The 23,786-nt window shown below is 53.5% G+C and overlaps 2 protein-coding genes across 7 annotated transcripts in view; both read left to right on the forward strand.

Moving 5' to 3' along the window:
- SLC4A9 (solute carrier family 4 member 9) lies at window positions 1-11,857 on the forward strand. The gene is made up of 21 exons (XM_066559920.1): window positions 1-269; window positions 1,760-1,920; window positions 2,133-2,282; window positions 2,398-2,459; window positions 2,558-2,715; window positions 4,325-4,409; window positions 4,688-4,842; window positions 5,382-5,498; window positions 5,723-5,897; window positions 6,128-6,261; window positions 6,376-6,647; window positions 7,327-7,379; window positions 7,476-7,658; window positions 7,762-7,875; window positions 8,492-8,653; window positions 8,808-8,986; window positions 9,130-9,202; window positions 10,104-10,172; window positions 11,047-11,220; window positions 11,544-11,690; window positions 11,807-11,857. Exons 1-21 carry the CDS (start codon window positions 1-3, stop codon window positions 11,855-11,857), a joined length of 2,943 nt encoding a protein of 980 aa, XP_066416017.1.
- Window positions 11,858-12,620: 763 nt separating this feature from the next.
- Window positions 12,621-23,786, forward strand: part of ANKHD1 (ankyrin repeat and KH domain containing 1) — a 99,952-nt gene continuing 88,786 nt past the window's right edge. For all 6 annotated transcript variants that reach the window (XM_066560254.1, XM_066560255.1, XM_066560258.1 and 3 more), the window contains exon 1: window positions 12,621-12,899. In XM_066560254.1, coding sequence (XP_066416351.1) covers window positions 12,621-12,899 — 279 coding nt within the window. The remainder of the gene's footprint in view (window positions 12,900-23,786) is intronic.

A 23,786-nucleotide genomic window follows, 5' to 3' on the forward strand; every position in this document is an offset into this window, starting at 1 on the left:
ATGCGAGCCCACAAGCCCGGGGCGGGTGGCCCGGCTCTCCGGGCAGCAGACAGCTGCTCACAGCCCAGACTGGAGTGCAGCAACCCCGGAGCTCCCTCCCAGGCTTTCGGCTGCAGCATCTTCCCCTCCAGCACGGCCACAGCGGCCCGGCGAGCTGGTGCCGCCCTGCAATGGGAGGAAAGGGGGGACGTCACCTGCCCGCTGCTCTTCATCCAGCTCAACCAGCTCCTCAGCACCCCGGCGGGGCTGGAGTGGAGGGAGATGGCCAGGTAGGCACACCTGCGAGAGCCAGGCTGCTGGGCCACGCTTTGGGCGCCCAGGGCATGTCCCGAGGCTGGCTGCTCCCCAGCCTCAGCCCCGAGGCAGGGCTCTACCCCGCCAGTGCCCAGCTGGGCTGACTTAATTTCACGGCAGAGGGCAGGATGCCAGGCGGGCCAGGCTCAGCGCCCTTCCTCCTCCTCCTCTCTGTTGCCTCTCCAAGGCTCCAGCGCCTGCGCCGGGGCTGGGATGTCCCCGTGCCCCCTGGCACCCCCTCCGCCCCCGGCAGTGGCACAGGGCCACGGCAGTCTGGGGACAGCAATGGGTCTTCAGGCGGGGTCCGAGTGTCTGTGGGACCAAAGCCGCCGGGCTGCGGCTCTCCCCGGCAGCCAGCCCCGCACGCTGCCCCCGGCAGGAGCCCGCAGCGCCGGGCATGCTCTGCCTGGGCAGCGCCCACCCACGGGGACAAAGGGAAGCTCTGTCTGAGCCCCGCGTTAAAATATTTGGCACGGCCCGAGCGTGAAAACAGCTCAAGACACTTCTGTTCTGACTCCAGCAAGCGCTGTTAATGGCAGGGCCACCCCCAGCCCCAGCACAGCTGGGGGAATGATGGGCTGGGAGCAGCCCTGCAGAAAATGCCTGGGGGTGCTGGTGGGTGACAGATGGGACATGAGCCAGCACCGTGCACTGGCAGCCCAGAAAGGTGAGTGTGTCCTGGGCTGCACCACGGGCAGCAGGGTGAGCAGGGGGTGCTCCCCCTGTGCTCTGCTCTGGGGACACCCCCTTGGGGCACCACATCCAGCTCCTGTTGAAGCACATCCAAAAGAAACCATGGAAATGATTTGAAGGCTGGAACAGCTCTGCTATGGAGACAGGATGAGAGAGGTGGGGTGTTGTTTAGCCTGGAGAAGACAAAGCTCAGGGGAGACCTTAGAGCCTCTTCCAGTGCCTAAAGGGGCTGCAAGAGAGCTGGAGAGGGATTTTGGACAAGGGACTGGAGTGACAGCACAAGCAGGAATGGCTTCCCACTGCCAGAGATAAGTGTTAGATAGGATATTGGGAAAAAATTCTTCCCTGTCAGGGTGGTGTGGCACAGATTGCCCAGAGAAGCTGTGGCTGCCCCATCCCTGGCAGTGTCCAAGGCCAGGCTGGAAGGGGTTTGGAGCAAACTGGGATAGTGGAAGGTGTCCCTGCCCATGGTGGAGGGCTTGGAATAAGGTGAGCTTTAAGGTCCCTTCAAACATGATCCATCCTGCTACCTCATTGTGGATGGAATTCCCCTGATCATACCTTGGAGAGGTGTGGGTCTGCAGGAATGGGGACATGACCACTTTGTCTGCCTGGCTGCCCCTACACCATGAACCAATGCAGGCCCCTCTGAGCCACCCAAACCCTTCCCTTAGCCAGCCCCATGCTAAGCTCAAAGATAGACCCAAGCTTTAGCTCCCACTGCTGGCACAGGGCCTGCCCTGCCACTGACCCCCCACATCTCCCTGGGCAGGTGGATCAAGTTTGAGGAGAAGGTGGAGGATGGTGGGGAGCGCTGGAGTGCACCCCATGTCCCAGCTTTGCCTCTGCACAGCCTGTTCCAGCTGAGGACATGCCTGCAGAAGGGGACAATGCTCCTGGATCTGGATGCCACCAGTTTCAAGGAAATAATTGGTACATGAGTAATGCAAGGGTCACCTCCTGGGATGGGCTGGTCACCAGAGAGGGACAGGCCACCAGGAGGTGCCTATGGGACAGCACTGATGAGTGACAGCTGGGTACTGGGGGGGCTCTCTGCTACTCCAGCTAAGGGGGTTTTCCCCTGGGCAACTCCCCAGTGGGCAGTGAACCAAGGGCACTCAGAGCTGTCCCTGTCCCTGATGCAGACAAAGCACTTTCTGAGCAGCCTGAGGAAGCAGAGCTGCAGCCTGCACTGAGGGAGCGCCTGGCAGCCCTCCTGCTCCTCCAGCCACAGCACCAGCCTACAAAATCCCTGCTGCAGCTCCTTGCTGAGCTTGGTCTCTCTCCCTGCCGAGGTAGGAAACCCAGCTGTCCCACCAGGCATCCTCCCACTGCCTCCAGCCCAGGGCAGTACCCATGCTGGCCATTCACCTGCACATGGATTTTGCTGCTTTCTCTCTTTCTTTGCAGGGAAATCCAAAGGCAGGCCTGAGCCCAGAACCCAGGTCTCCAAAACACCTCTTAAGGAGCAGGTACAGCAGCATGGAGCTGGGCTGGGAGCAGCTACTGCATCCTGAATGCCCAGTCACGGCATCCTGAGTACCCAGCTGCTGCATCCCTTTCCTTTCAGCTGAGAAACAGATTCAAGAAGAAGGTCCCACAAGGGGCTGAAGCAGCCCACGTTGCTGTTGGGGAAGTTGAATTCCTGGAAAAGCCCTTCACTGTCTTCATTCGCCTCAGGCATGGGGTGTCCCTTGGCTCACTGGCTGAGGTTTCTCTTCCAAGCAGGTAACAGAGCATGGCCGATGGCCCTGCTCCCTCCCCCATCCCTGTCTCCCCATTTCCCCCCACACCAGACAAGGCTTTGTCCAAAGCAAAGGGAATTGCAGCCAGTGCCACGTGCAGTCCCAGAATCCTGTCTCACTCCTTCCCCTCCTGCTTCTCCCAGCTCCTTAGGAGCCCTCCAAAATGGGTTGAGCGTGCAGCATCTGTTGGGCAGCCTGGAAGGGACATCCCCTGGGTCATTCCCACTGGGCTCTGCATTCCCTGTCCTCAGCTGGCTCTGGATGCTCTCCACCTACTGCCGGGACCGGGATGCAGGTTTTTAGGAGACTCCTGTCCTCCAGTTCTCCTGAGTGCTGACAGGCGGTGGGCGGAGAGGAGCAGGGCACAAGGTCCCCATGGTTTCCCCGTGGCTGAGGAATGCATCCTCCAAAGCCATGAGGGGAAACGGGCCGTGAAGCCTACCACGGGCAGTGCGCCTTCAGCTGGGGACTTCCTTAGGAAGTGCGCGGAGGAAGCGGGCGGGGATCAGGAGGGACATTGCCACCTCCTGGTCACTCTGCCCAGAGCACCCGTCCCCAGGAGCTGGGAGGAGCAGGACAGACAACCACGCGCCTCTGCTCTCTGCTCCGCGGGAGTTGGGGGCAAGTCCCCGGGAATGCCCCAGGGTTTCGAGGCTTTCACGATAACCCCTTGCCCTGTATTTTCCTCCTATTTTCCTCCCCCAAACCGGAGGGCAGGGAGACCTTGCCCATACCCATCCCTTTGCCCAGGGTGCCATCCCCTTTGCTGGCCATGCCAGGCTGTCCCACAGGTGCAGCCACTGCCTCAGGGTTGTCTCTCATCCAGATCCATTTCTAGGGTCTTACGGTTTTCCCACTGCCTTGGTGCAGCAACCCCATGTGGCAACTGTCACCTCCCATCCCTTTGGAGCCAGGTCGAGGGGCCTCCAGCATCTGGGGGTTCTCTCAAGTCCCACTTGCACAGCCAGAGGAGTTTCCCTGCCCCCTCTCTGGGGGTTTGCTCAGGGTACAGTCACTGGAACTGCTTTACAATCTCAGGCTTTCAGAACTGTAACCATTCCTGACAGCTTTGGAAAGGTGTGGAGGATTTGTGTGGATTGTCCCTCTGGAGATTTTGCACCATCCTCTCAGTTGTGGGATTTTTACCATATTTTATCAAGGGCTCTGAGCTCTCTTTCCAGTCTTCTCCCATGTCCCCAGAGTCCTGTCAAACCTGCTGCCTGTGCTGCTGGCAAACTCTCCTTCCCTAACACACCAGCATCCTGCCTGCGAGCAACATTCCCAGGAAAATGATGCCACAGACACCTCCAGCTGAGGATTTCTCCTCCTCTGTCCCAAAGACCTGTTCCCCCACACCTCCCAGTCTGGATTTCTGCAGACCCTTGTGATCCAGCCGGGCTCCTGGTGTCCCATGCTCTCTGTGAGGTTGCCATGCAGTGGCAGCAGACACTTCAGACATGTGTCTTGTCTTCTGCCCCCAACCCCACTTTTAGGGTGGCAGAAGCCCCCCCAGGCCTGCCCAGCACCCCCCCTCAGAGAGGCATCCCCTGGAGGGCAGAGGGCTGCTCTGGAGATGTGCTCTCTTGCCACAGGTTCCTCTTCATCCTGCTGGGCCCCCCCAGAGTGAAAGCCTACCACGAGGTTGGCAGGGCCATGGCCACCCTGCTGACAGATGAGGTGAGCCTGGCACAGCACCCAGGGGTGGGATGGGCCTGGAATGGGGACACCAGGACTCCTCTGCAGGCTGCAGTGGAGTACAGAGAATGGGGCAAGCTGGTGGCCTCCCTTGCCCAGGATAAAAAACCAAAAGCTTGGGTGGGTTTGCAGGATGTAGGGCCCCTGTTGTTGCCCTGAAGTGGGAGAGTTTGTTTCCTGGTGATGGCAGCAGGCTGGAGGAAGGTTCCAAGTGGGTGAATGCAGGGACATGGTGGCTAAAGCACAGCATCTCCCCACAGCTCTTCCAAAGAGTTGCCCGGCAGGCTGAGCACCGAGAGGACCTCATGGCAGGGATGGAGGCATTCCTGGATGAGCTGGTTGTGCTTCCTCCTGGGAAGTGGGACCCTGGTGCCCGAATCCCTCCACCAAGCCATCTGCCAGCTTCACGCAGGAGGTGGGCTGGAGGAAGGGCCCCCCAACCCCTGCCAGCCCCTCTGTCTGTGACACTGGAACCTCCATCTCCATGGGGATGAAGCTGCCCAGGAACCAGGGGGTCCTCCCAGCCAAGCCCTTCCACATGTCCCTGCTTTGGTCCCCCTGCTGTTAGTCCTGCTGTCCCACCTGGCAGTGGATGGCAAATCCCCTCCCAGGGGAGGTGATGGGAACACTGGGATGCAGTTCTTACATGTGAAATTCAACCTCTGAGCAGGACATTCTCAGCTCTGCCCAGCTCCTCCACTAAAACCAGTCCTGCAAGGGCTGGCTCCAGAGCTTGCCAGAGGAAATCGTGGTTGAGTTGGAAGAAACCTTTAGAAGATCATAATTTTCCATATCTCCTCCTCTTCCTGATCTTTCTCCTCTCCATTATCAGGCCCTGTTTGCACCCCTGTCCTCTCTCCATTCTCCCTTTCCTGTCCTAGTGTCCCCTAAATGCAGCTGGGTCCTGAGGGTCCCAACCTGCAGCCTGTTGTCTCAGGCTCTGCTCTGCCACAGGACTGCTGTGGACCCACTGGAGCAGCAGCCACATGGAAATGGGGACACGACAGCAGCTGGGGACAGAGCCAGCCCAGGGCACCCACGCTCTGGGGAGGAGCTGGAGAGGACAGGCAGGTCAGTGTCTGCAAGGGCACTGGGAGGGGCAGCAGGTGCTGGATTTCCAGGTCACTGGTTTCTCATGGGGCCACCATGTCCAAGCCCCTCTGGGTTCCTGTACCCAGGGGAAGGGACAATCCCTTGCTGTGCAGCTCTCTGATTCCTGTACCCAGGGGAAGGGACAATCCCTTGCTGGGCAGATCTCTGTGGGGTCTGCTCTGAGACCTCCCTCCCCACCCCAGGCTTTTTGGGGGGCTGCTGCGAGACATCCGGAGGAAGGCACCATGGTATGGCAGTGACTTCTCTGATGCCCTGCACCCCCAGTGCCTCTCAGCAGTGCTCTACATCTACCTGGCCACAGTCACCAACGCCATCACCTTCGGGGGCATGCTGGGGGATGCAACTGCCAACATGCAGGTCAGTGTGGCCTGGGGTGCCTGTACCAACCCTGCTAAGCCCAGAGAGCCCTGGGGTGGCCACCTCCTACCAGCATCCCCAGGACATCCTGAGCATTGTCTGAATTCCTCCTCCTTCCCCTGTGGTCCCCAGCACTGACCCTGTATTCTTCTGTGCTGCTGGGGGTGCAGGCCCCCAAGCCTCCTCCCTGCCATGTGCCTGGCACCTGGCACCCCTTCCCTGCATTTCAGGGGGTGCTGGAGAGCTTCCTGGGCACAGCCTTTGCTGGTTTCATCTTCTGCCTCTTTTCGGGCCAACCCCTGACCATCCTGAGCAGCACCGGCCCCGTGCTTGTCTTTGAGCGCCTCCTCTTCTCCTTCAGCCAGTGAGTTCAGTGCCAGGGATGGATCCTCAGCCCAGCATCCCCCAGCTGGAGCATGGGCCACCATCACTCCGGGCAGGGGTCATTGGCAAGGCTTTGAGCCACCCTTTCCCCCAGGGATCACAGCCTGGACTACCTGGAGTTCCGCCTCTGGATTGGGCTCTGGGTGGCCTTTTTTGGTGTGGTGCTGGTGGCCACCGAAGCCAGTCACCTGGTGGGGCACTTCACCCGCTTCACTGAGGAAGGCTTCTGCGCCCTCATCAGCCTGATATTCATCTACGACTCCCTGAAGAAGATGCTGAGCCTGGCAGATGCCTTCCCCATCAACTGGCACTACCGGCTGGACAACATCACCTCCTACAGCTGCACCTGCAACTTGTCCAGCCCTGGTGAGCCCAAGCGGCCGTGGGCTGGGTGGGTGGGGAGCAGGAAGCTGCTGCCCCAGGATGCCACTGGAACCTGTTTCCTGGCTGGATGGGGGAAGGCACAGGAGGAGGAGGCTGTTTAATCTCATCCTTGCCTGCCTGACCACATTGCAATGTCCTCCACTTCCCTCCATAGTCTGTCCATCTATTCCTGCCTCACAGAACTGCCCAGGAGCCAGGGCAGTACAGGGAGCTAGGGCAGCCTTGGCCCATCTCCTGTGCCTCCAGGATGGGGGATGTCAGAGGCTGGAAAGGGGTGCCTGGATGGGTTCACTCTGCCATTTCTAGCCCAGTCTGTAAATCAGGGGCTGTTGGCTGGGGCTTGAAGTCATGACCCTGGAAATGACATGACCCACACTGACCCTGGAAATGGGACCTACACCATGTGCCAAAAACATCAGGGCTGGCCGGCTTGGGATCAATGGTGCCTCTGAGTGCCCAGTGCTTTAGCCATGCCCTTCACAGGGACATCCCCCTCTTGGTGCTCCCTGGGCATCAACCGGTCCCAGGGCCTCAGAGGTCCCATGGGACCCCATCCAGTACCCTGAACCCTCAGGAAGAGCTTGAGGACCCAACCTGATGGCAGCATCACCCCAGTCATCCTGATGAAACCTGTACCAATCTGTCCCCTGTCACTTTGCAGGTCACAGCTCTGCAGGGAATGACACGTCACTGCCCTCACCCCTGACCTGGCAGGTACAGCCCCTGCTCCCAGGCAGGCAGGAGAGGCCCTGGGCTGAGCCCAAGGTGTCCATGTGTGACCCCTCCTCACCACCCACCTTGTCCCTGCAGCCTCCTGCCACCCCAGCAGGGCTGAGCAGGAGCCAGTGCCTGGATCAAGGTGGGCATCTCCTGGGGACCAGCTGCCAGTATGTGCCCGATGTCACCCTCGTCTCCTTCCTGCTCTTCGGGGGCACCTTCCTCTCCTGCACCGCGCTCAAGCGCTTCAGGAGCAGCCGCTACTTCCCTGTGGGGGTGAGCATCTTTCAGCCATGGCCACCTGTCCCACTGGTGTGGGGATGGCTCTGGGTGCAGCCCCCACCCCTGCCAGCCTGGGCCAAGCCCTGTCCATCTGCAGGTGCGGAAGCTGGTGAGCGACTTCGCTGTCATCCTGGCCATCCTCGCCTCCTGCGCTGTCGATGCTCTCCTGGGCCTGGAGACCCCCAAGCTCCTTGTCCCCAGCGAGCTGAAGGTGCCAGCAGGGTGGGCACAGCACTGTCAGGGTGTGGGTCTGTGCCCACCACGGTAGCCACCCCACTGTGCTGTCACTGTCCTCCTCATCACTGGCTCCAGCCCTACAGGGGTGCAGGCTGCACCCCAGCAAATGAGAAAGGGTTGAACACAGCTGATCCTGCACTATAAATAACCTGGCTCAGACCTGCACTGTACAGATCACACTGGAGCAAGAGCCACAAGCTCCAGCTCCAGGTTTGGGCTACTCACCCTGGGTGTGGAGAAAGGCTGGCAGTGCCCCAGAGCACTCACCACCACCACCACCTCCTTGGGCTCACCATCATCACAGCCCAATGCCACCTCTCCCACCTGCTGCACAGGCACATGCCCAGCTCCTGCCTTGTGGTGTCCAAGAACAACACCCTGCTCTGTCACAGCCAGGTTGTCCTTCTGGGGGGCTGGTGGGTCAGCAGCATCCCCAGGATGAGTGAGGATGCTCTTCCACCTCTGAGATGGGGCATCCCTGGGTGCCTGTAGGGCTCCAGCCTGGGCACCTGGGGCTGATCCCATCACCTGACTGCACTGCACACCCCACATGTGGGGGGCAGCTGCCATGACCCTTCTGCTCTCCACAGCCCACAAACCCAGCACGGGGCTGGATCGTTTTCCCCTTTGGAGCCAACCCATGGTGGGTGTGCCTGCTGTCTGCAGTGCCTGCTGTCCTTGTCACCATCCTCATTTTCATGGACCAGCAGATCACAGCTGTCATTCTTAACCGCAGGGAGTACAAGCTGCAGGTGAGCAGGGAGACAGGGAAAAGGCAGCACCAGCCAATGGGGGAGGATCCATGTCCTGGCTGGGCTCCATGGAAGCAACCAGGGGAGAGCAAAACCCCAAAGTGGCCAGCAAAGTGGGAAGATGTCCCCAGCCCTGCTGCCTTTTCCGCTGCAGAAAGGAGCAGGCTTCCACCTGGACCTCCTCTGCGTCTCCCTCCTGATGGTTGTCACCTCTGTCACCGGCCTCCCCTGGTATGTCTCAGCCACTGTCATCTCCCTGGCACACATGGACAGCCTGAGGAAGGAGAGTGCAACCTCAGCCCCTGGAGAGCACCCCGAGTTCCTGGGCATCAGGTGAACAACCAGCCTGAGCTGATCCCTATCCCTGTGGCCATCAAAACTGCCCAGAGCAGAGACCCTGGGGCCAGAAGGGCAGGTAGGGGGGTGGGCTCCCAAGGGACCCTGGGCACCTGTGACACCTGTGCTGCCACCCACAGGGAGCAGAGGCTGACAGGCCTGGCTGTTTTCATCCTGATGGGAGTCTCTGTCTTCATGGCCCCTGTGCTCAAGGTAGGAGGCCTGGCTGGGGTGGCCTCTTTTCCTAGACAGGGGGTGGCTGTACCCTGCAAGGCTGGAGGTTCCTCACCCTGAGCCCTTGAAGCAGCACAGGAAGCCTGTGTGGCAGGCAGGGAGCTGACCCCTGTGTGGCTATGGACCAAGGGTTTGTGTCCAGTGCCACAGGAGGGCTGGCACACAAGGCACTGTGGCCCCATGTCACCTGCCCGTCCTCCCCATGTGTATCTGGGTCCTTGTGCTCCCCAAACACACCCCACCACTACATCTCCACACTGCCACGTGGATGACCTGGCTGCTGCTGGCTTTCACCTGCTGCCACTGCCATGCTGGGAAAAACCCCTCCAGTGGCCCTGCATTACCTGTGGGCAGACAGGAGGTCTCTTTTCCTCCACCTCTCTGCTCACCTCTGAGGCTGGTCTCATACAGCCTTTGATAGAGGGTCCTCCCAGCACCCTCACCTCCCAGCTGGATTTGATGGAAGATCTGTTAGATGGATCAGGAATTGGCTGGATGGTCATGTCCAGAGATTCACAGTCAGTAACCCAGTGTCCAAATGGAAATGAGTAACAAGTGGTGTCTTCCAAGTGTTCCTACTGGACAAATACTGTTAAATATCTCCATCAAAGACATAGACAACAAGATGGAGCACATTTGCAGATGGCACCAAGCTGAGGTGCAGTGACACCCCTGGGGAATGAAATGCCATCCAAAGGGACCATGCAGGACGTGGTTCATGTGAACATCAACTGCTGATGCCAATAAGGCCAGGCTGGGCTGCTGGGATAAAGGAGGCACAGCCTGTGGACACACACAGAGGCTTTTACATGAGAGGGCACTGAGCAGGCACAGACCCCCAGGCACTGCCCTGCTGATGCCCCACCCCACTGCCTTGCAGCATATCCCGATGCCGGTGCTGTACGGGGTGTTCCTGCACATGGGGGTGACGGCCCTGAACAGCATCCAGGTGAGGGAGGGCTGCACTGGGAGGGGGAGATGGGGGGGAGGAGAGGCTTTGCTCAGCAACTGCACAGCAGAGCCTGGATTTCAGCTCTCTGTGGTTTACAGCCTGGAGCAGAGCTGTCTCCCACCAGGCCCAGGACAAGGAGGGAGAGGAGGGACCTTTCCAGGGCAAAGGAAAGGGACAAGGAGGGCTCTGGGATGCTGAGGAGCAGGAGAGACTTGTGCACTGCTGGATCAGGTGGTTTGGGAGAAGTGGGACCAGTGGATAACACAGACTTGCTCTCAAAGCCACAGGGACTTCCTCACCTGGGAGCTGCAGGCAGAGCTGGGACAGGACAATCCTTTGGTTCTGGTGTTGCTGCTCATGTGCCAGTTCTCTTCTTCTCCCGAGAAACCAACGGAGGGGGAAAAAAAAATCCCTATTCCAGAATTATCTACACCACTTTTTCCTCTAAATAGTACAGTTTCCTTGCAATTACCCTGCTCTAGATGACAGGCTGGGAAACTCCCACCCTCCCTCTGCTTGGGAAACCCAGAGCTGTGCTCTGGAGGAGGCTGCAGCAGTTTCCTGTGAAGTGAGGGGGATCAAGGGGTGTCATCTCTCAATTAACCCTGTAAGGGCAGCTAGAGTCCTTTCTGTCCTTTCTTGAGGTCTGCCTGGAAAGTGCTCCCCTGGCCTGGGGTGACAGTGGCCCCAGGTCTTACGGACAAACTCGCTGGCCCAGGCATCAGCTGGGGGTCAGCACAGAGGGCAGGAGGGCCGCAGTGCAGAAATGGTGGTGAAACCCCATCCTGCCAGCCCAAATCTCAACAGGGAGAGGGTGAGAGCTACCCAGGAGCTGCACAGGTGTGACCCACCTGCCATCCCCTCCCTGCAGCTCACGGACCGTGTGCGGCTGCTCCTGATGCCAGCCAAGCACCAGCCAGACCTCGCCTACCTGCGCCACGTGCCCCTGCGGCGGGTGCACCTCTTCACCAGCATCCAGCTGCTCTGCCTGGCCCTGCTCTGGCTCCTCAAGTCCACCGTGGCCGCTATCATTTTCCCAGTGATGGTATGACACCGCTGGAATCGGCAGCACTGCTTTGGCCTGGGCTGGCTGCTGCCCACCCTGGGCATCACTGGGCCCGGCACGGTCCTTTGGGAGGGGACCTGAGCGGGTGGCTTTGCCACCAGCCTTCACTCCCTGCTCTGGGGCTTGGGGCTGTCACCAGGGGCTGAGTGACACTGTTGGGCAAGTATGGTCCCCTAGGGCCGGGAGGGGTGACAGGCCAGCACCGTGGCATCTCCGGGGGTGTGTGACAGAGGGACGTGACAGAAGGACGCTGGCTGTCCCCCGGCCCCAGCGGTGCTGACCCGAGCCTGGCCCGGCCGCAGCTGCTGGCGCTGGTGGGGATCCGCAAGGGGCTGGAGCGCATCTTCTCCCCGCACGACCTGAGCTGGCTGGACGGGCCCCTGCCCGGGCCGGGGGCGGCGGGGACACACCCGCGGGAGCGGCCGGAGCAGGGGGGCACCGCCGAGGAGGTCGGTGCTGTCCTGGGAGACTCGCTCGGCCACAGCCGCCCCGGGGCCGAACCGCTGGCGCGGGGGTGCCCGGGGTGGGCGCGGTGCCAGTCCCGTAACCCCTGTTCCCCCCACAGTGCGAGCCGATGCAGCGCCCGGGAGCGCAGATCAACCTGTCCGTGAACTAGGCCGGGGCTGAGCGGGGCCATCGCTCCGGGCCGGGGCTGCGGGACCGAGACCCCCGGGGGAACCGAGACCCCCGGGCCACGTGGCCGCGCGGTGACGTCACAGTGGGCGTGGCCGCTGGAGCGGAGAACCACGGCGCCCAGCCTATGGCGGCCCGCTCCCGCGAGGAGGCGGGGCCATAGAGAAGGCCGTGCCCTTTGTTTGATTGGCAGCTCCGTGACCCAATCACCGCACGGGACAGGCGGGCGTGTAACGGTGTCTCGCGCTGACGGAGTCCTTCAGATGGGTTCGAAGGGGAGGCGGGCCCAGAGCATGCAGGAGCCAATCGGAAGACGCCAGACGCCGTGCGTTGTGAGCGATGTACCTTTCGGCCAATCAAAACCGTGATTCCTGAATGCGCTTTGATCGACAGCTCGGTCGCCCCATCGGCGCCCGCAGCTCCGCCGAGGCACATGATTGATGTCCCCGAGAGCCAATCATAGCTCGGAAAGTTCAGGAAGCGAGGCCGGGCGTGCGGGGCGGGGCGGCGCGCTCTTACCGCCTCGGCGTGCGCTCTCAGGGCAGCATGCTGGGAGCGCGTGACGCGCCCTTGAGTGGCGGGCGCCGCGGCCAATAGCGCGCCGCCCTCGGACGAGTGCGCCCAATAGGCGTGCGCGGAGCGGCGGGGGGGCGGCGCGGCGGCCGCGGCCGGGTAGGGTGTGAGAAGTTAGTGGCGCTGCCGCGGTGCCGTGAGGGGACGGAGACGGCCGGGCCCGGACCAGCGCGATGCTCACGGACGGCACCGCCGCCGCTGCCGCCGACGAGGAGATCGACTCGGTCGCGCCCCGCGCGCCGCCCGCCGCTGCCGAGCCGCCCGCCGCGGCCGGGCCCTCCCCGCTGGGCCTGCGGGCCGTGCGCCTCTTCGGGGAGGCCGGGCCCGGCGGGCCGGGAGGCCCCGGCGCGCCCGCGGCCGGTGAGGCCGCCCTCGACTTCAAGCTGGCGGCCGCCGTGCTGCGGAGCGGGGGCGGCGGCGGCTCCGGCAGCGACGAGGACGAGGTGTCCGAGGTGAGCGATCCTGGCCCGCCCTCCTTCCCCTCCGCCGCTTCCTGACAGGCCCGGCCGGGGCCCGCCCGCCCTCCCGCTCGCCGCGCCGGCCGCACCGCACCCGCTCGTCCCGGGCCTCCCGCCGCCATGGGCGGGTCCCGGCGGCCCCGCACGGCAGCGCGGCCCGGGGCCGGGGAGGAGGCAGCGGGCGCGGGGGTCTCGCCCCGCCGCGCCTCCCGGCGGCCCCGGGGAAGGGCCGGGGGCGGCCGGGCCCTGTGTGCGCTGACCTCAAGGAGCCGCTTCCACCTGGGAGCAGGCTTGGAGGGGGAGGCGAGATCCTGCACCCGGCGGAGAACAAAGTGAAGCCGTCAGCCCCACTATTGCTGCCCTGAACTCGGGGTGCCCAGACACGGATCAATTCCTGTAGATATAGCTATACACACACACAGACGCTTTTATGCAATAGAAATATTTCTTACCCAACAAAATGGAAGAGGGTAGTCGAGGTGTCTTCCTTTGATCTTCCAAACCGGTGGAGAGGTTTAAAGGGAGGGTGTGAAGGAGGGACGGGGGCCTTATCCCAACCCATGTGGAGCGTTGTTGGACCTGTAAACTGGCATTTAATGCTGCTTTATGTATCCTAGGGAGAGAAGGTAAATGAGGGCTTTTATCTGTCATTGCCATACCAAAGGGTGAATCTTCATTCCTTAGCAAAAAGATGGGATCCCAGCTGGATCACAGCCCGTCCATATCTTTAGTGGAAAGCAGGAGAAAGTGGCTGCTTACTGCTTGCAGGCTTTTCCCAGTTCCTCTGGGCTTCTGCAGGAAGAAGAAAATAGCCAAGGTGATACCATTTTTAATTTGGAGGCCAAGCAAGTGTACTTAGGATGTGTCCTTGTTCCTTCTGGAGAGATGAAAGGAGAGGAGCCTGCACTCCTGTGGCTAAGTTTTTTGCCTTCTATTGATGACCATCTTTTGTCCAGCCCTTCTGAAACCTGAGCCAGGTCTTATCTGAATTAAAAAAAAAAAAAGTGATAAAACTGTTGCAGATCCACATTTGCGTTTTGCTCATGACCACCTAAGCTACATTAAAAGTGGTGCTAGCAGCAGGACGTTTAACTAAACTCAAAATCTAATGGTCAGGCAGATGAGCACTTGTATGTGAACATTCCTTGTGTGATTGGTGTCCTGGACATCCATGATCAGTCCCATATGGAATTAGGTGTTCCAGGACATTCCTGTTTGGGGGAGCTGGAAGACCCACCATGGATAGAGTAATCAATGAGTGTCTGCTCTCTAGGAGGTCTTTCATGTCACATTTCAATGTATCTTTGAAGATACAAAGCAGTAGCTACAGAATCTGGCAAATGATGGCAAGTGGGCTGTATCAGGGTGTTGGTGGCTCTTTACAAGGTGAGCAGTCCTACTTTGAAAGCTTATCCCTTTTGAACCCACCCCATTATTTAAGGGATGTGAAGATTGGATAACTAGGATGTTTACTAAGCACTCTTTTGACTAATAGCAAGTATTAAGAAAGACAGCCTATTAGAAATAATGTGTCTGGGAGGTTGCCATTGAGGTCAAAAAAATAAAGGTTCCCAAACAGCTCTTAAAATTAAATGATTCATTTGAAAAACCTGGAGAAAAGTTCATTATTTAAAATACAGAATAGAAGAAATCAATTGGAATTGAAATAGTTGAAGTTTTCCAGCACACATGGAGAGGAGGTGGGCTAATCTCAAAGCTGAAATTGCCTGGGGAGTTCTCCTGTCTTGTGTTTCTGGTTGTGGAGAGTTACCTGGGAAGAAGCTTGGGTGGGAGGAATGTGCCTAGGCTGGGCTGCATGGCTGGGAGCACCAAGGGGGGAATTTCTTTTTCTTCAGATTTTTTTTTTCTGAGAGCTAAGGAAGCACCTGTTGTCATTGGTGGGTGTCTCTCTTTGTTTTGTTTTCCTTTTTTGAGCAAAGAAAAGGCAGTTAAGGTGCAGGGATGGAGCAGTGCAATTCTTGAACAGCACTGCTTTGAGAAGCCAGTCAGTCACTGTTTGGACTGTGCTCTTGTGCCATGAGTCACTGATTTGGGAGTATGCTTTCAGCTATTACCAGTGGGTGGAATTAGTGGGAACTAAAAGGGAGAATTAAAAATGAAACAAAAAAAGGCGAGTTTTTGCCATGCTGCCTTGATCTGTTCTGTCTATTTTTGAGGCCATAAAAATAATGGTACAAAATTCTGTAGACTCGACTATGTGTCTGCAGTGGTATTTAGGTTTTGTATCCTTGTATTAGTCTGAGTTTAATATGCTAAAATAATTGGACTGGTCAAAATGGCAAATTAGTTAAAAAAGAAAATCATCAGGGAAGTGCAGGACATGGAGTATAATGAAGCATTTATCTGGAGAATGAAAAGAGCAATATATTTTAACCTAACCTTTTTGAAAATATATTGCATTTCTTAGATCAGATCTCCAAGTACTTTACAGAGGAGGGTAGTGTCCCCATTTTACAGGTGAAGAGGGTGTGCCCCATTTATCCTGGCTTGCAGAACTGGGAGAAAATTGAAGTTTTCTGGTTTCCTAGCTCAGTGCCTGCCCATGGTAGTGACCAAGCTCTTGGTTGGGAAACCAAGGACTAAAATGGATCCTGTACAGATGAGTTGTATTAGGTCCACAAGGTGAAATTTGAATGCAGCTGTGCAGAATATTTTCTAGAATTACCAGTTAAAATTATCCCATGCAAATAGAAACAACTGCAAGCTGCAGCACGTTTTTGGGCACGGAGGGCTGAGGCCAGGAGCTTTGTGCTATTCCTGTTAAAACTGCCTGCTGTGGATCTCCTGGGTGCTCAGAGAAACTTCACCACTGGCTGCAGCCTGAGAAATGAGGTGGTTTTGACCTCAGTGCAGATAGTTGCTTAGTTGCCTTCTAAGCATGATCAGGGTGTGAACACAGCCTGCAGCTTGTTTGGAGTGAGATTTTTGGTGTGACTTTAAGTGTATTATTACCACTCCTTGTGAATTTTGCTGATACTTAGAGCAGTGCCAAAGGCACAAACATTGAACAGCCTCCTCCAGCCTGGCTCTGAGGGCTGTAGGCCAAGGTGAAGGTGTGCTGGGAGGGCACTGCTGATTACTGCATGTCCATGGGATCTTTGGTGGCCACAGAAAGTGCAGATCCTCATCAAAAACCCTCCCAGCAGCAAAGTGTGGCAGCAGGAGTTGAAGCAGGTGATAAACGTGGCTGTGCTGGTGCTCAGGACAGTTTGCTGAGCTGTTGTAAATCAAGCAGCAGAAGCTGGGCCGTGCTGACAGAAGTAGCAGGGGATCTGGGAGCTTGGTTCAGTGAGTGGCTTTTGGCACTGAGTGTACAAATGTAGCAAATCTCTCCAATTCTGTAATTCAGGGCTTTGGAGGCCTTCAGTGACAACTGGAGCTCACCCAGCTCTTGGCTATGGAGTGAGCTCAGCTCTCGGCTTCCCTCTCCTGAGCTGCCTCCACCAGCTCGCCTTACTTAAGCCTGTACCTATTGCATAAGCCTCTGGGGATATTTACATAAAGCATAATTAAAAATCAGACATAACATACCTCCTACAAGGAGTAGGATGAGTAGTTGAATGGCATGCACTCCAGAGCAGCTCAGTACCTGGAGATTTTGTCTGGGGCCCCCCTCCCTGCAACCTGAGGTGTCTTAATTTTTAAACTTGGTTTGAAATTCAGAGTAAATACCTAGTTTGTTTCAGATTAGCAGTGTTGCCATTGCTGCATTGTTGAACTTTCCTAACATGGATCTGCTTTGTAGCTGGTGTGCACAATGCATCTTTTGACTTCTGAGGCTACTGTAATGCTCAGACACTTTAATTTTCATTGTGTTAGAAGCAATGTAAATAGCAGCATTTTCTTTACCATAAGGAATAGAAATTCAAAAAGTGGATGCAAGTTCAGGTAGATAGTAGTAAGCAGAAAAGCCTTTTCTCTGAAAAATGTAGGTTTCAGTTTAGCAGTTGATGTTTTTCTTTTGTCAAGCTCTTTGAAAGTTGAGAAGGTAAGAGATGGGAAAATAAAAAAAAATTCTTCTAGGAATTATTCAGTGATTAGGAAACATCAAGGGGTAACATGTTCAGGTTTCCAGAAGTATTGAGGTGACTCTTCAGGATGCAGAGAGCCTGGTTAGTAGGGTGTTCATTTATTCCCAGTCTGATTAGGCATCTAACTTCCAGAAACATCATGGGAGGTATCTCAGTAACTTTGCAAGTGTGGTGACCAGGAACAAGCAGTGTTTCTGTATGCATGTATGGTTCATCCTATTAAATAACATTTTACAGTGAGCTCTTTTCTAAGGTTTCTTGCAGAACTTGGGTCTCCCTTTAGTGCAGCTTGACCCAGTTGAGTACATGACCTAAAATAAATGTCAGCAACTGTTTTCTGACGATAGGTGTAGAAAGTAAAGATGTGAAATACTACTGTATAATTACATAAATATGCAGTGCAACCCCTTGGTAAGGAGAGAGTTGCCAAATTTAGCAGAACATCTATATTTAGGTACAAATTTGCACATAGGTTTCAGCAGTCAACTAGTTACAGTGTGGTGGGGGTGGGAAGGGTTTGTTTGAGCATTAATGCTGAATCATGAGTTCTTGTGTTCTGATTGAAATTGGGGCTGCCCAGCTGTTCCCCATGGGTTTGATATTGGGCAGCTCTTCTGTCTCCTTTCCTTGCCTTGGAGGGTGCTGAAATCCAGCTGTGAGGACAGCTGGATGGTGCCATGGGGACATTGTCCTCTGCTCAGAGCTCAAAGCATCCCTGCAACACCCACTTGCCAGAAGGGTCAGTGTGGAGGGAAGGGGAATGCACAGGCACTCCTTTTTCTGTGCACATGTGTGGCCTGGCCTTCAGAACTGGGAGCAGCTCCAGGACTGAACTGGGGGTTTGTTGGAGTCCACAGCTGGGCTCAGACCCTGCAGGTGAGGAGAGCTTCAATCAGAGGTAATTTTGAGTTTTTGTTATATCTGTGATGATTCCTTTAAAGTATTAAGCTGTTATTGGAGTAAAAATGATTCTTGGATTTAAAACAGAGGCAAGTCTTGACTTACATGGAAGGAACCATAGGTTTCTTTCCCACTGAAAACTTCATGAAGCAAGAAAAATAACTCCTGCATCTTGTTTGAGCACCTTTGTGGCACTTTCCTTTGTTGAAGTGAAGCTCTGAGGCCTCACTCTTAGCAGGGAGCTTTCATTTGGCTCCTGCAGATGCTTTCTTCCCTAGCAGCAGCCCGTGTGCCAGGCAAACACCAACCAAAGGCCTGGTGTAAGCATTGTCTTTCTGGTGGGAATGGCCTTCTGCTGGTCTGGGGACTGTGAGCAAACCTCAGGAATCAGTGATTTGTGCAAGTACTTCATTAATTTCAGGAGATTTTTGCGCAGTGCCTGGCCTCAGAAGTTGTCTCAAATAGAAACTTTCTTTCTGGTACCTCAAGTGACCTTGGTGGATGATAAACTAAAGATTACTTTAACTTTGAAATGATACAAATATTTCTTTTTTGTAACAACAGACTGCAGTAACAAGGTTGCAGCCTGAGTGTTATAAACCTTTGCTGCCTCTGACAAAGTGAGGTGCAGGTGAATGAATATTTGGATTTAGGGGTTAATTTAGTTAGGATGGCATGCTATAATCCTTATTATACACAAAGATATATTGTAATAGAATACAGATAGTTTGTTTTTTTTTTTTTTCCTCAACAAGTAGTTCTCCCTTTTTATTGTAAAAGTGCAGAGGTTTTATTTTGCATAGTTTTGGAGGAATGCTGAGCAAGTGAAATTTATGGAAATGCATTTTACTCTTGCAACTCATTACTTAAGAATTTTTTTCTTATGTAATGTTGATTGTTTAGAACTTCTATAAAATATTAAAAAATTTTCTCCTTTTTTGCAGTATTGTGTATTTTCTGCTGAAGTGCAGATAGAAAACATTCTGATAAAGCATAAATAAAAGAATTGGTCCTGTGCTGGACCCTGTTACTTCTTTCCTGCTTTTTGTGAGATGAGACCCCCTTATTCACTTTGGTCCTTTGCTTTCAAGAGAGAATTGATACATTTTTCAAAATTATTTTCATCTTTAGCTCTTCCAAAGCATCCCAGAATGTGTAAGGAAAGGCGCTGTAGACTGAGGGGTTACTCCCAGTTGAATTATGATGATGTGTTTGTCCAAATGCTGGTGGTGGCTGAGAAGAGACAAGGGTAGCTGGCCCTTCTGGCCAGGAGAGCTTTTCAAAGGTATCTTCTTGCATACCCACCCTGCAGGAAGAAAATACTCCCCAATAAAAGAAAAATAGGATGTTTTATTGGGTGCTGGACAGTGGGCCAACAGAAAGTCAGCTCAGATGTTTTCACCATTTCATGTGTTAGCACTAGGTTTTAGCTAGGTCCCTAATTTATTCTCCCTTGCATTCAGTAAAGCAGAGGGATTATTAATTAACTAGGATTTTCTTCTAGGAAAATCCCTAAACCTGTTGAACTTTCCCCTTTCCAAAATCATGAATTAAACCAACAGTGTCACATGGCAGGCAGGTAGTAAGTCAGTCATATTTCAAAGCAAAGGAAGAGGGGAGATCTTTGGGGGTTTGGGGCTGAATGTTCTGCTCCCAAACCCATCCTTGGTCATGGTGACTGCTGAGCATCACCTCTTCAGAGTATGTGCTCCTCCACAGCCTGAAAGGGAGCCAGGGGAAAAGGGGCTCTCATGTGGATGTTTGGCATTTAGGATTTCTTAGGATAAATCCAACAGCTTAGATAAATGTCTCTCTTTTAATTGTTTTTATAAAATAGTTATATTTTTAAGCTCTTGCACTGCTATATGTTGAATTTTCAGTGGATCCCAGTTTAGGTAGAGCTCTCTGATAGTTTCTCTGAAATGACTAAGTGATGGCTCAGGAGTTGCATTGGGGTTTCTGCTGCTTTGGCAGTGGGACAGCGTGCACAGACCTGTTTATCCAGGCCTTGAAAAGAATTGCTGCCACCAGCTTGGGCTCTGAGAGGGGCAGAAAGGCCACGATGATTTTCAGTTTGCTATAAGCCTCTAGATAACTTGATTGGTCACTTTAAATGCTGAGATTCCTCTGTCTGAAATGTATAGGTTGGCCTGGAAACAGATTATTGAATTACTATTATATTCAAGATCCACTTGTATGATTTTTTTTTTTCTATTTAGGCATTGTCCCCTTGGATTGAAAATAGATCTTAAAAGGTCATTTCCAAGAAGGTGGCTTAGAATGCTTCCCATCTTGGTTGGGTGTGAGCTTTTACATCAGCAGACAAATACATCTATTCATCTTCTGCCTTAAAAGTTGCCTTCACTTTGGTTTAATGCCTGGGATTTAATACTTGAGCAAGGAAAGCCATGGCTAAATTGATGCAACAATTCTGGTTTATATTCCAGTAAATCAAATACTGAATTACACCAGCTGTTTCTTGGCTTGAGGTGAGGAAACAAGAGGGGCTCTTTCTGTGGGAATATTAGATAAAAAAACAGATGAGGAGGGAATCCTAGAGCTCATGGGGAAGATGGAGCACTCAGAACATGATTTAGAGTGGACTGAGATAGAATACGTGAAAATAAGGAGTGCTCAGTGCAAGTGGTGCTTGTGTTAGTCAAGTTTCCTGGTCTCCATTCAAAGGTTTTCTTTGGTATAAAGTCAAGAATTGGCACTTGATTTACTGGGATTGATGTGAATTTTGAATAAGCTTCAGTTGTCAGTTCCAGTTCTGTACGTGACAGCTCCTTGCTGCTAAAGATTGTTTTGTACATGGGAAAAATATAGTCATAATTATTTTTGTTTATCAGACATTGAATATGTCTGGCTTTAACAGTGTTTTGGGTTATTTCAGTAGTTACTGAGATGAGTAAATCTTTCTTTTCTGCTATACAGAGAAACTTTGTGACATTGCCAGTTTCTTGTACCAAGAGGAGTCAACACGTGTGTTGTGTGCCTTAATTCTGTGAGGGTTAACAGGGTGCAATCATGTTGCTTATTGTTGTGAAACAGTGCTTTAATAAAAATAAATTGTAGTGATCTGTTTCTGGCAGATCCACAGATCAGCCAGCTCTTTCCAGAGGCTTGTGATAGGGTGTAGTTTGTGGTATTCAGAACTACTTCAGTGGCACAGTGTCAGTTGTCTGCTTAGGAGAGAATTCAGGTAAGTGCTTAAATTGACATGAACCATTTGACAGCTGCTTGTCCAGGAATGTCTGCTCACGGTTCAATGTGAGTGCAAGAAAATTGAAAACCAGCATCAGCAATCTCTGGAAAGGATGAGTAGTAGTGTAAAACATTAATTCTGATTTATTGTTTTATCTGTATGTTTTAAATGACAGCTGTAATTTTGAGAACTGGCTGATGACTTGGGGTGCCAGGCTTGAGACCCTGTGGTGAAACAGCCATAAAGATGTCAGTCCTTGCTCACTGTTGCTGCCTCTCCCATCATTTTAGGCAGCTCCTGTGGTAACACATCAAGAACATTGTGTTGTGTGTAGGGATGTTTTTCTTGTGGCCCACACTATGTGTGTGAGGGCCTTTCCTTTCCTGCAGCAACAAATCTTGAGGTTGTGTCCACCTTATTTACCCTGTGTCTATAGCAGCATCTGCAACATGAACCTGTGCTCTGAAATGAGCTCATCCCAGCCCAGATCCTGTAGCTGCTTGTTTGGTAATTGTTTAATATCTCTGGGAATAAAGGCTGTCCTTGAGATAATCCTGCCTCCAGTCAGTCAGTCAGCTTCCTGCTGCAATCAGAGCTGAACAGATTTGCACCCCTTCTCTCCCCACCCTCCCACTGTAATGCCCTGCCTAGGGAGCTGCTGCTGCTGCTGCTGCAGGTGTGAGCACTGGCAGCTCCACTTAAAGGTGGAGCCATGGGCAGGTTTGTGGCCTCACAGGGAGCTGCCATGATCTAATGCCTTTCTGCTACCAGGAGAATGATATTCCAGCTTGACAGACCCCTTATAAGTCCATGAAATTCATATAAAGTGGTAGAAAATGATTTGTTTCCTCCCCTGAGTTTCTCCCTTTTTGATGTGCTAGTCTGAGAGCTGCCTGACCTGTCACAAGGTGAGCAGTGACTGCGAATGGTGCTCCAGGTACTGCATACTCCCCATTGGGGTGGTGATGTCCCCAAGCAGCCTGTACCCCCCAGGCTGGCAGGATTCTGTGTATCACAGCATCCTTGGTTCTGGATGATGCTCTAGTGGTGATTCACAGGTCATGGTGGCTTCTGTTTTGGGCTGGAACTTTTATTTTTTAATGGAAGAAACTGCCTTCAGAAATTACAGCTCTAGCCAAACAGAGTAGATATGGTTTTATATAATTAATTATGTCTGAATTGATGTTCCCATTGATTCTATGTTGTTTCTAGGTACTGACTCTAGAGTACTTCCCTGGAATGTTTATTTTCTTTCTGTAGCTTTGAAATGCCAAGAAAGGACAGTGTCCTGAGACCCCACTGAAAGGTTTTGTGAAAATACCCACATTAGTGTGTGGTTTTTCCTCTTCCTTTACTCCATCTCTTGAAACTGAAATGGTTGTGCAGGAAAGTACCTTAAGCAGGTGCAAAGATGTTTGGCTGGGCTGGCAGGGGAAGAATGTTGAAAAGTGCATTCTCTGGTAAATCAAAACCAGGCTTTTTGTTGGAGTTCAGTCCACACCAAGGGGGTTGTGCTGCACTTAATTGTTGCAGGGAGCATCTAAGAGTGTCCTGTCAGGGACAAAGTCCTTCACTTTACTTTCTCCTTGGAATGATTCTTTTTAATGGTTTTGATAGCTGACATCCTTTGTATGTAGGATTTACAGAGGTTTGATGTTAAATTTGAAATACAAAATAATGTTCAGTCTTAGTGATATGTCCTGTCACTATTCCCCAAAAATTTTAGGGCAGGATTCCAAGTATTAATCCAATATTGGCATTCAGTTTAATGAAGGACATGACAACATAAATGGTTAAAGATTGGGACTTTGTGAAAAATCCACAAGAACTTTCTCTGCTGCATTTCTCCTAATGCAGCATTGCACATGCTGTTAATTATGGAGTGAAAATGTCCAAATGGAATTATAGAAGTAATTAGGAATGGTTTCCTAACACAAAAGAGAAATTCAGGCAGTCATTTATTTGCATAAAAAGTAGGAGTTTAGGAGTCCCAGTCAAGAGCTTGGGTCCTTATTATTTGTAAATACTTCACAAACAGAGCAATGAGTATTGTTACCCCTAAAGAAGTGTTCACAGCTCAAGGGGTTTCTGGAAAATACAAGTTCAAGGAAAGAATTTAACAGCACCTTTGTCTTTCCTATCAACCCTTTTTGTGAAGATGGTCTTCCCAGGAGCACTAGTGTGGCAGAAGTGGAAGGAGAAGGTAGAAGGAGCTGTCTCTGCTGCTGCCTTGCCTGCAGGAGGAGGAGGAGAGAGCAGTGCTACCTGCAGCTACCCAGGAAGCTTTTCCATCCTCTGTGGCCTGTCAGGAGCAGGCTATTTGTGAGCAGGTCCAGGCTATTCTGGGAAAAGTACTTTGCAGTAGTGCAACATAAGGAAGCTCAGTTTAGATTTAATATTAGAAATGTGTTGTAACCCTGCACGTCATGTCCATCTCACCAGAATTACCGGGGTTAGTGGGGATGGTGGTGCCTGCAAAGTCCCTCTGCATCCCCCTGAGCTGCAGCAAACTCAGTGCTGCTGTTAACATACAAACACTGATGGAGCTGAGGCCACATGGCTGCGATGTGGCTGCTCTGGAGGGAGGCACAGGGCTGTAACTGGATCTGCAGAGCTGCCAGGCTGCTGCAGTCCTTGGCAGGGCTTCAGGCGAGCGCCATGGTTGCTGTGGGAGAGCAGGAGGCACACGGGGTGGTGGAGCTCTGCCCTCCAGTCCCCTGC

This window comes from Molothrus aeneus, chromosome 15 (assembly GCF_037042795.1).
Source record: "Molothrus aeneus isolate 106 chromosome 15, BPBGC_Maene_1.0, whole genome shotgun sequence".
Taxonomy (NCBI): Eukaryota; Metazoa; Chordata; class Aves; order Passeriformes; family Icteridae; genus Molothrus; species Molothrus aeneus.

Coding starts and splice junctions, on each gene's coding strand:
- SLC4A9 (XM_066559920.1), top strand. CDS start 1: ATGCGAGCCCACAAGCCCGGGGCGGGTGGCCCGGCTCTCCGGGCAGCA. Junction 4,843..5,381: donor CTGCCAGCTTCACGCAGGAG/GTGGGCTGGAGG, acceptor GCTCTGCCACAG/GACTGCTGTGGACCCACTGG. Junction 8,654..8,807: donor GCAGGGAGTACAAGCTGCAG/GTGAGCAGGGAG, acceptor TTTCCGCTGCAG/AAAGGAGCAGGCTTCCACCT.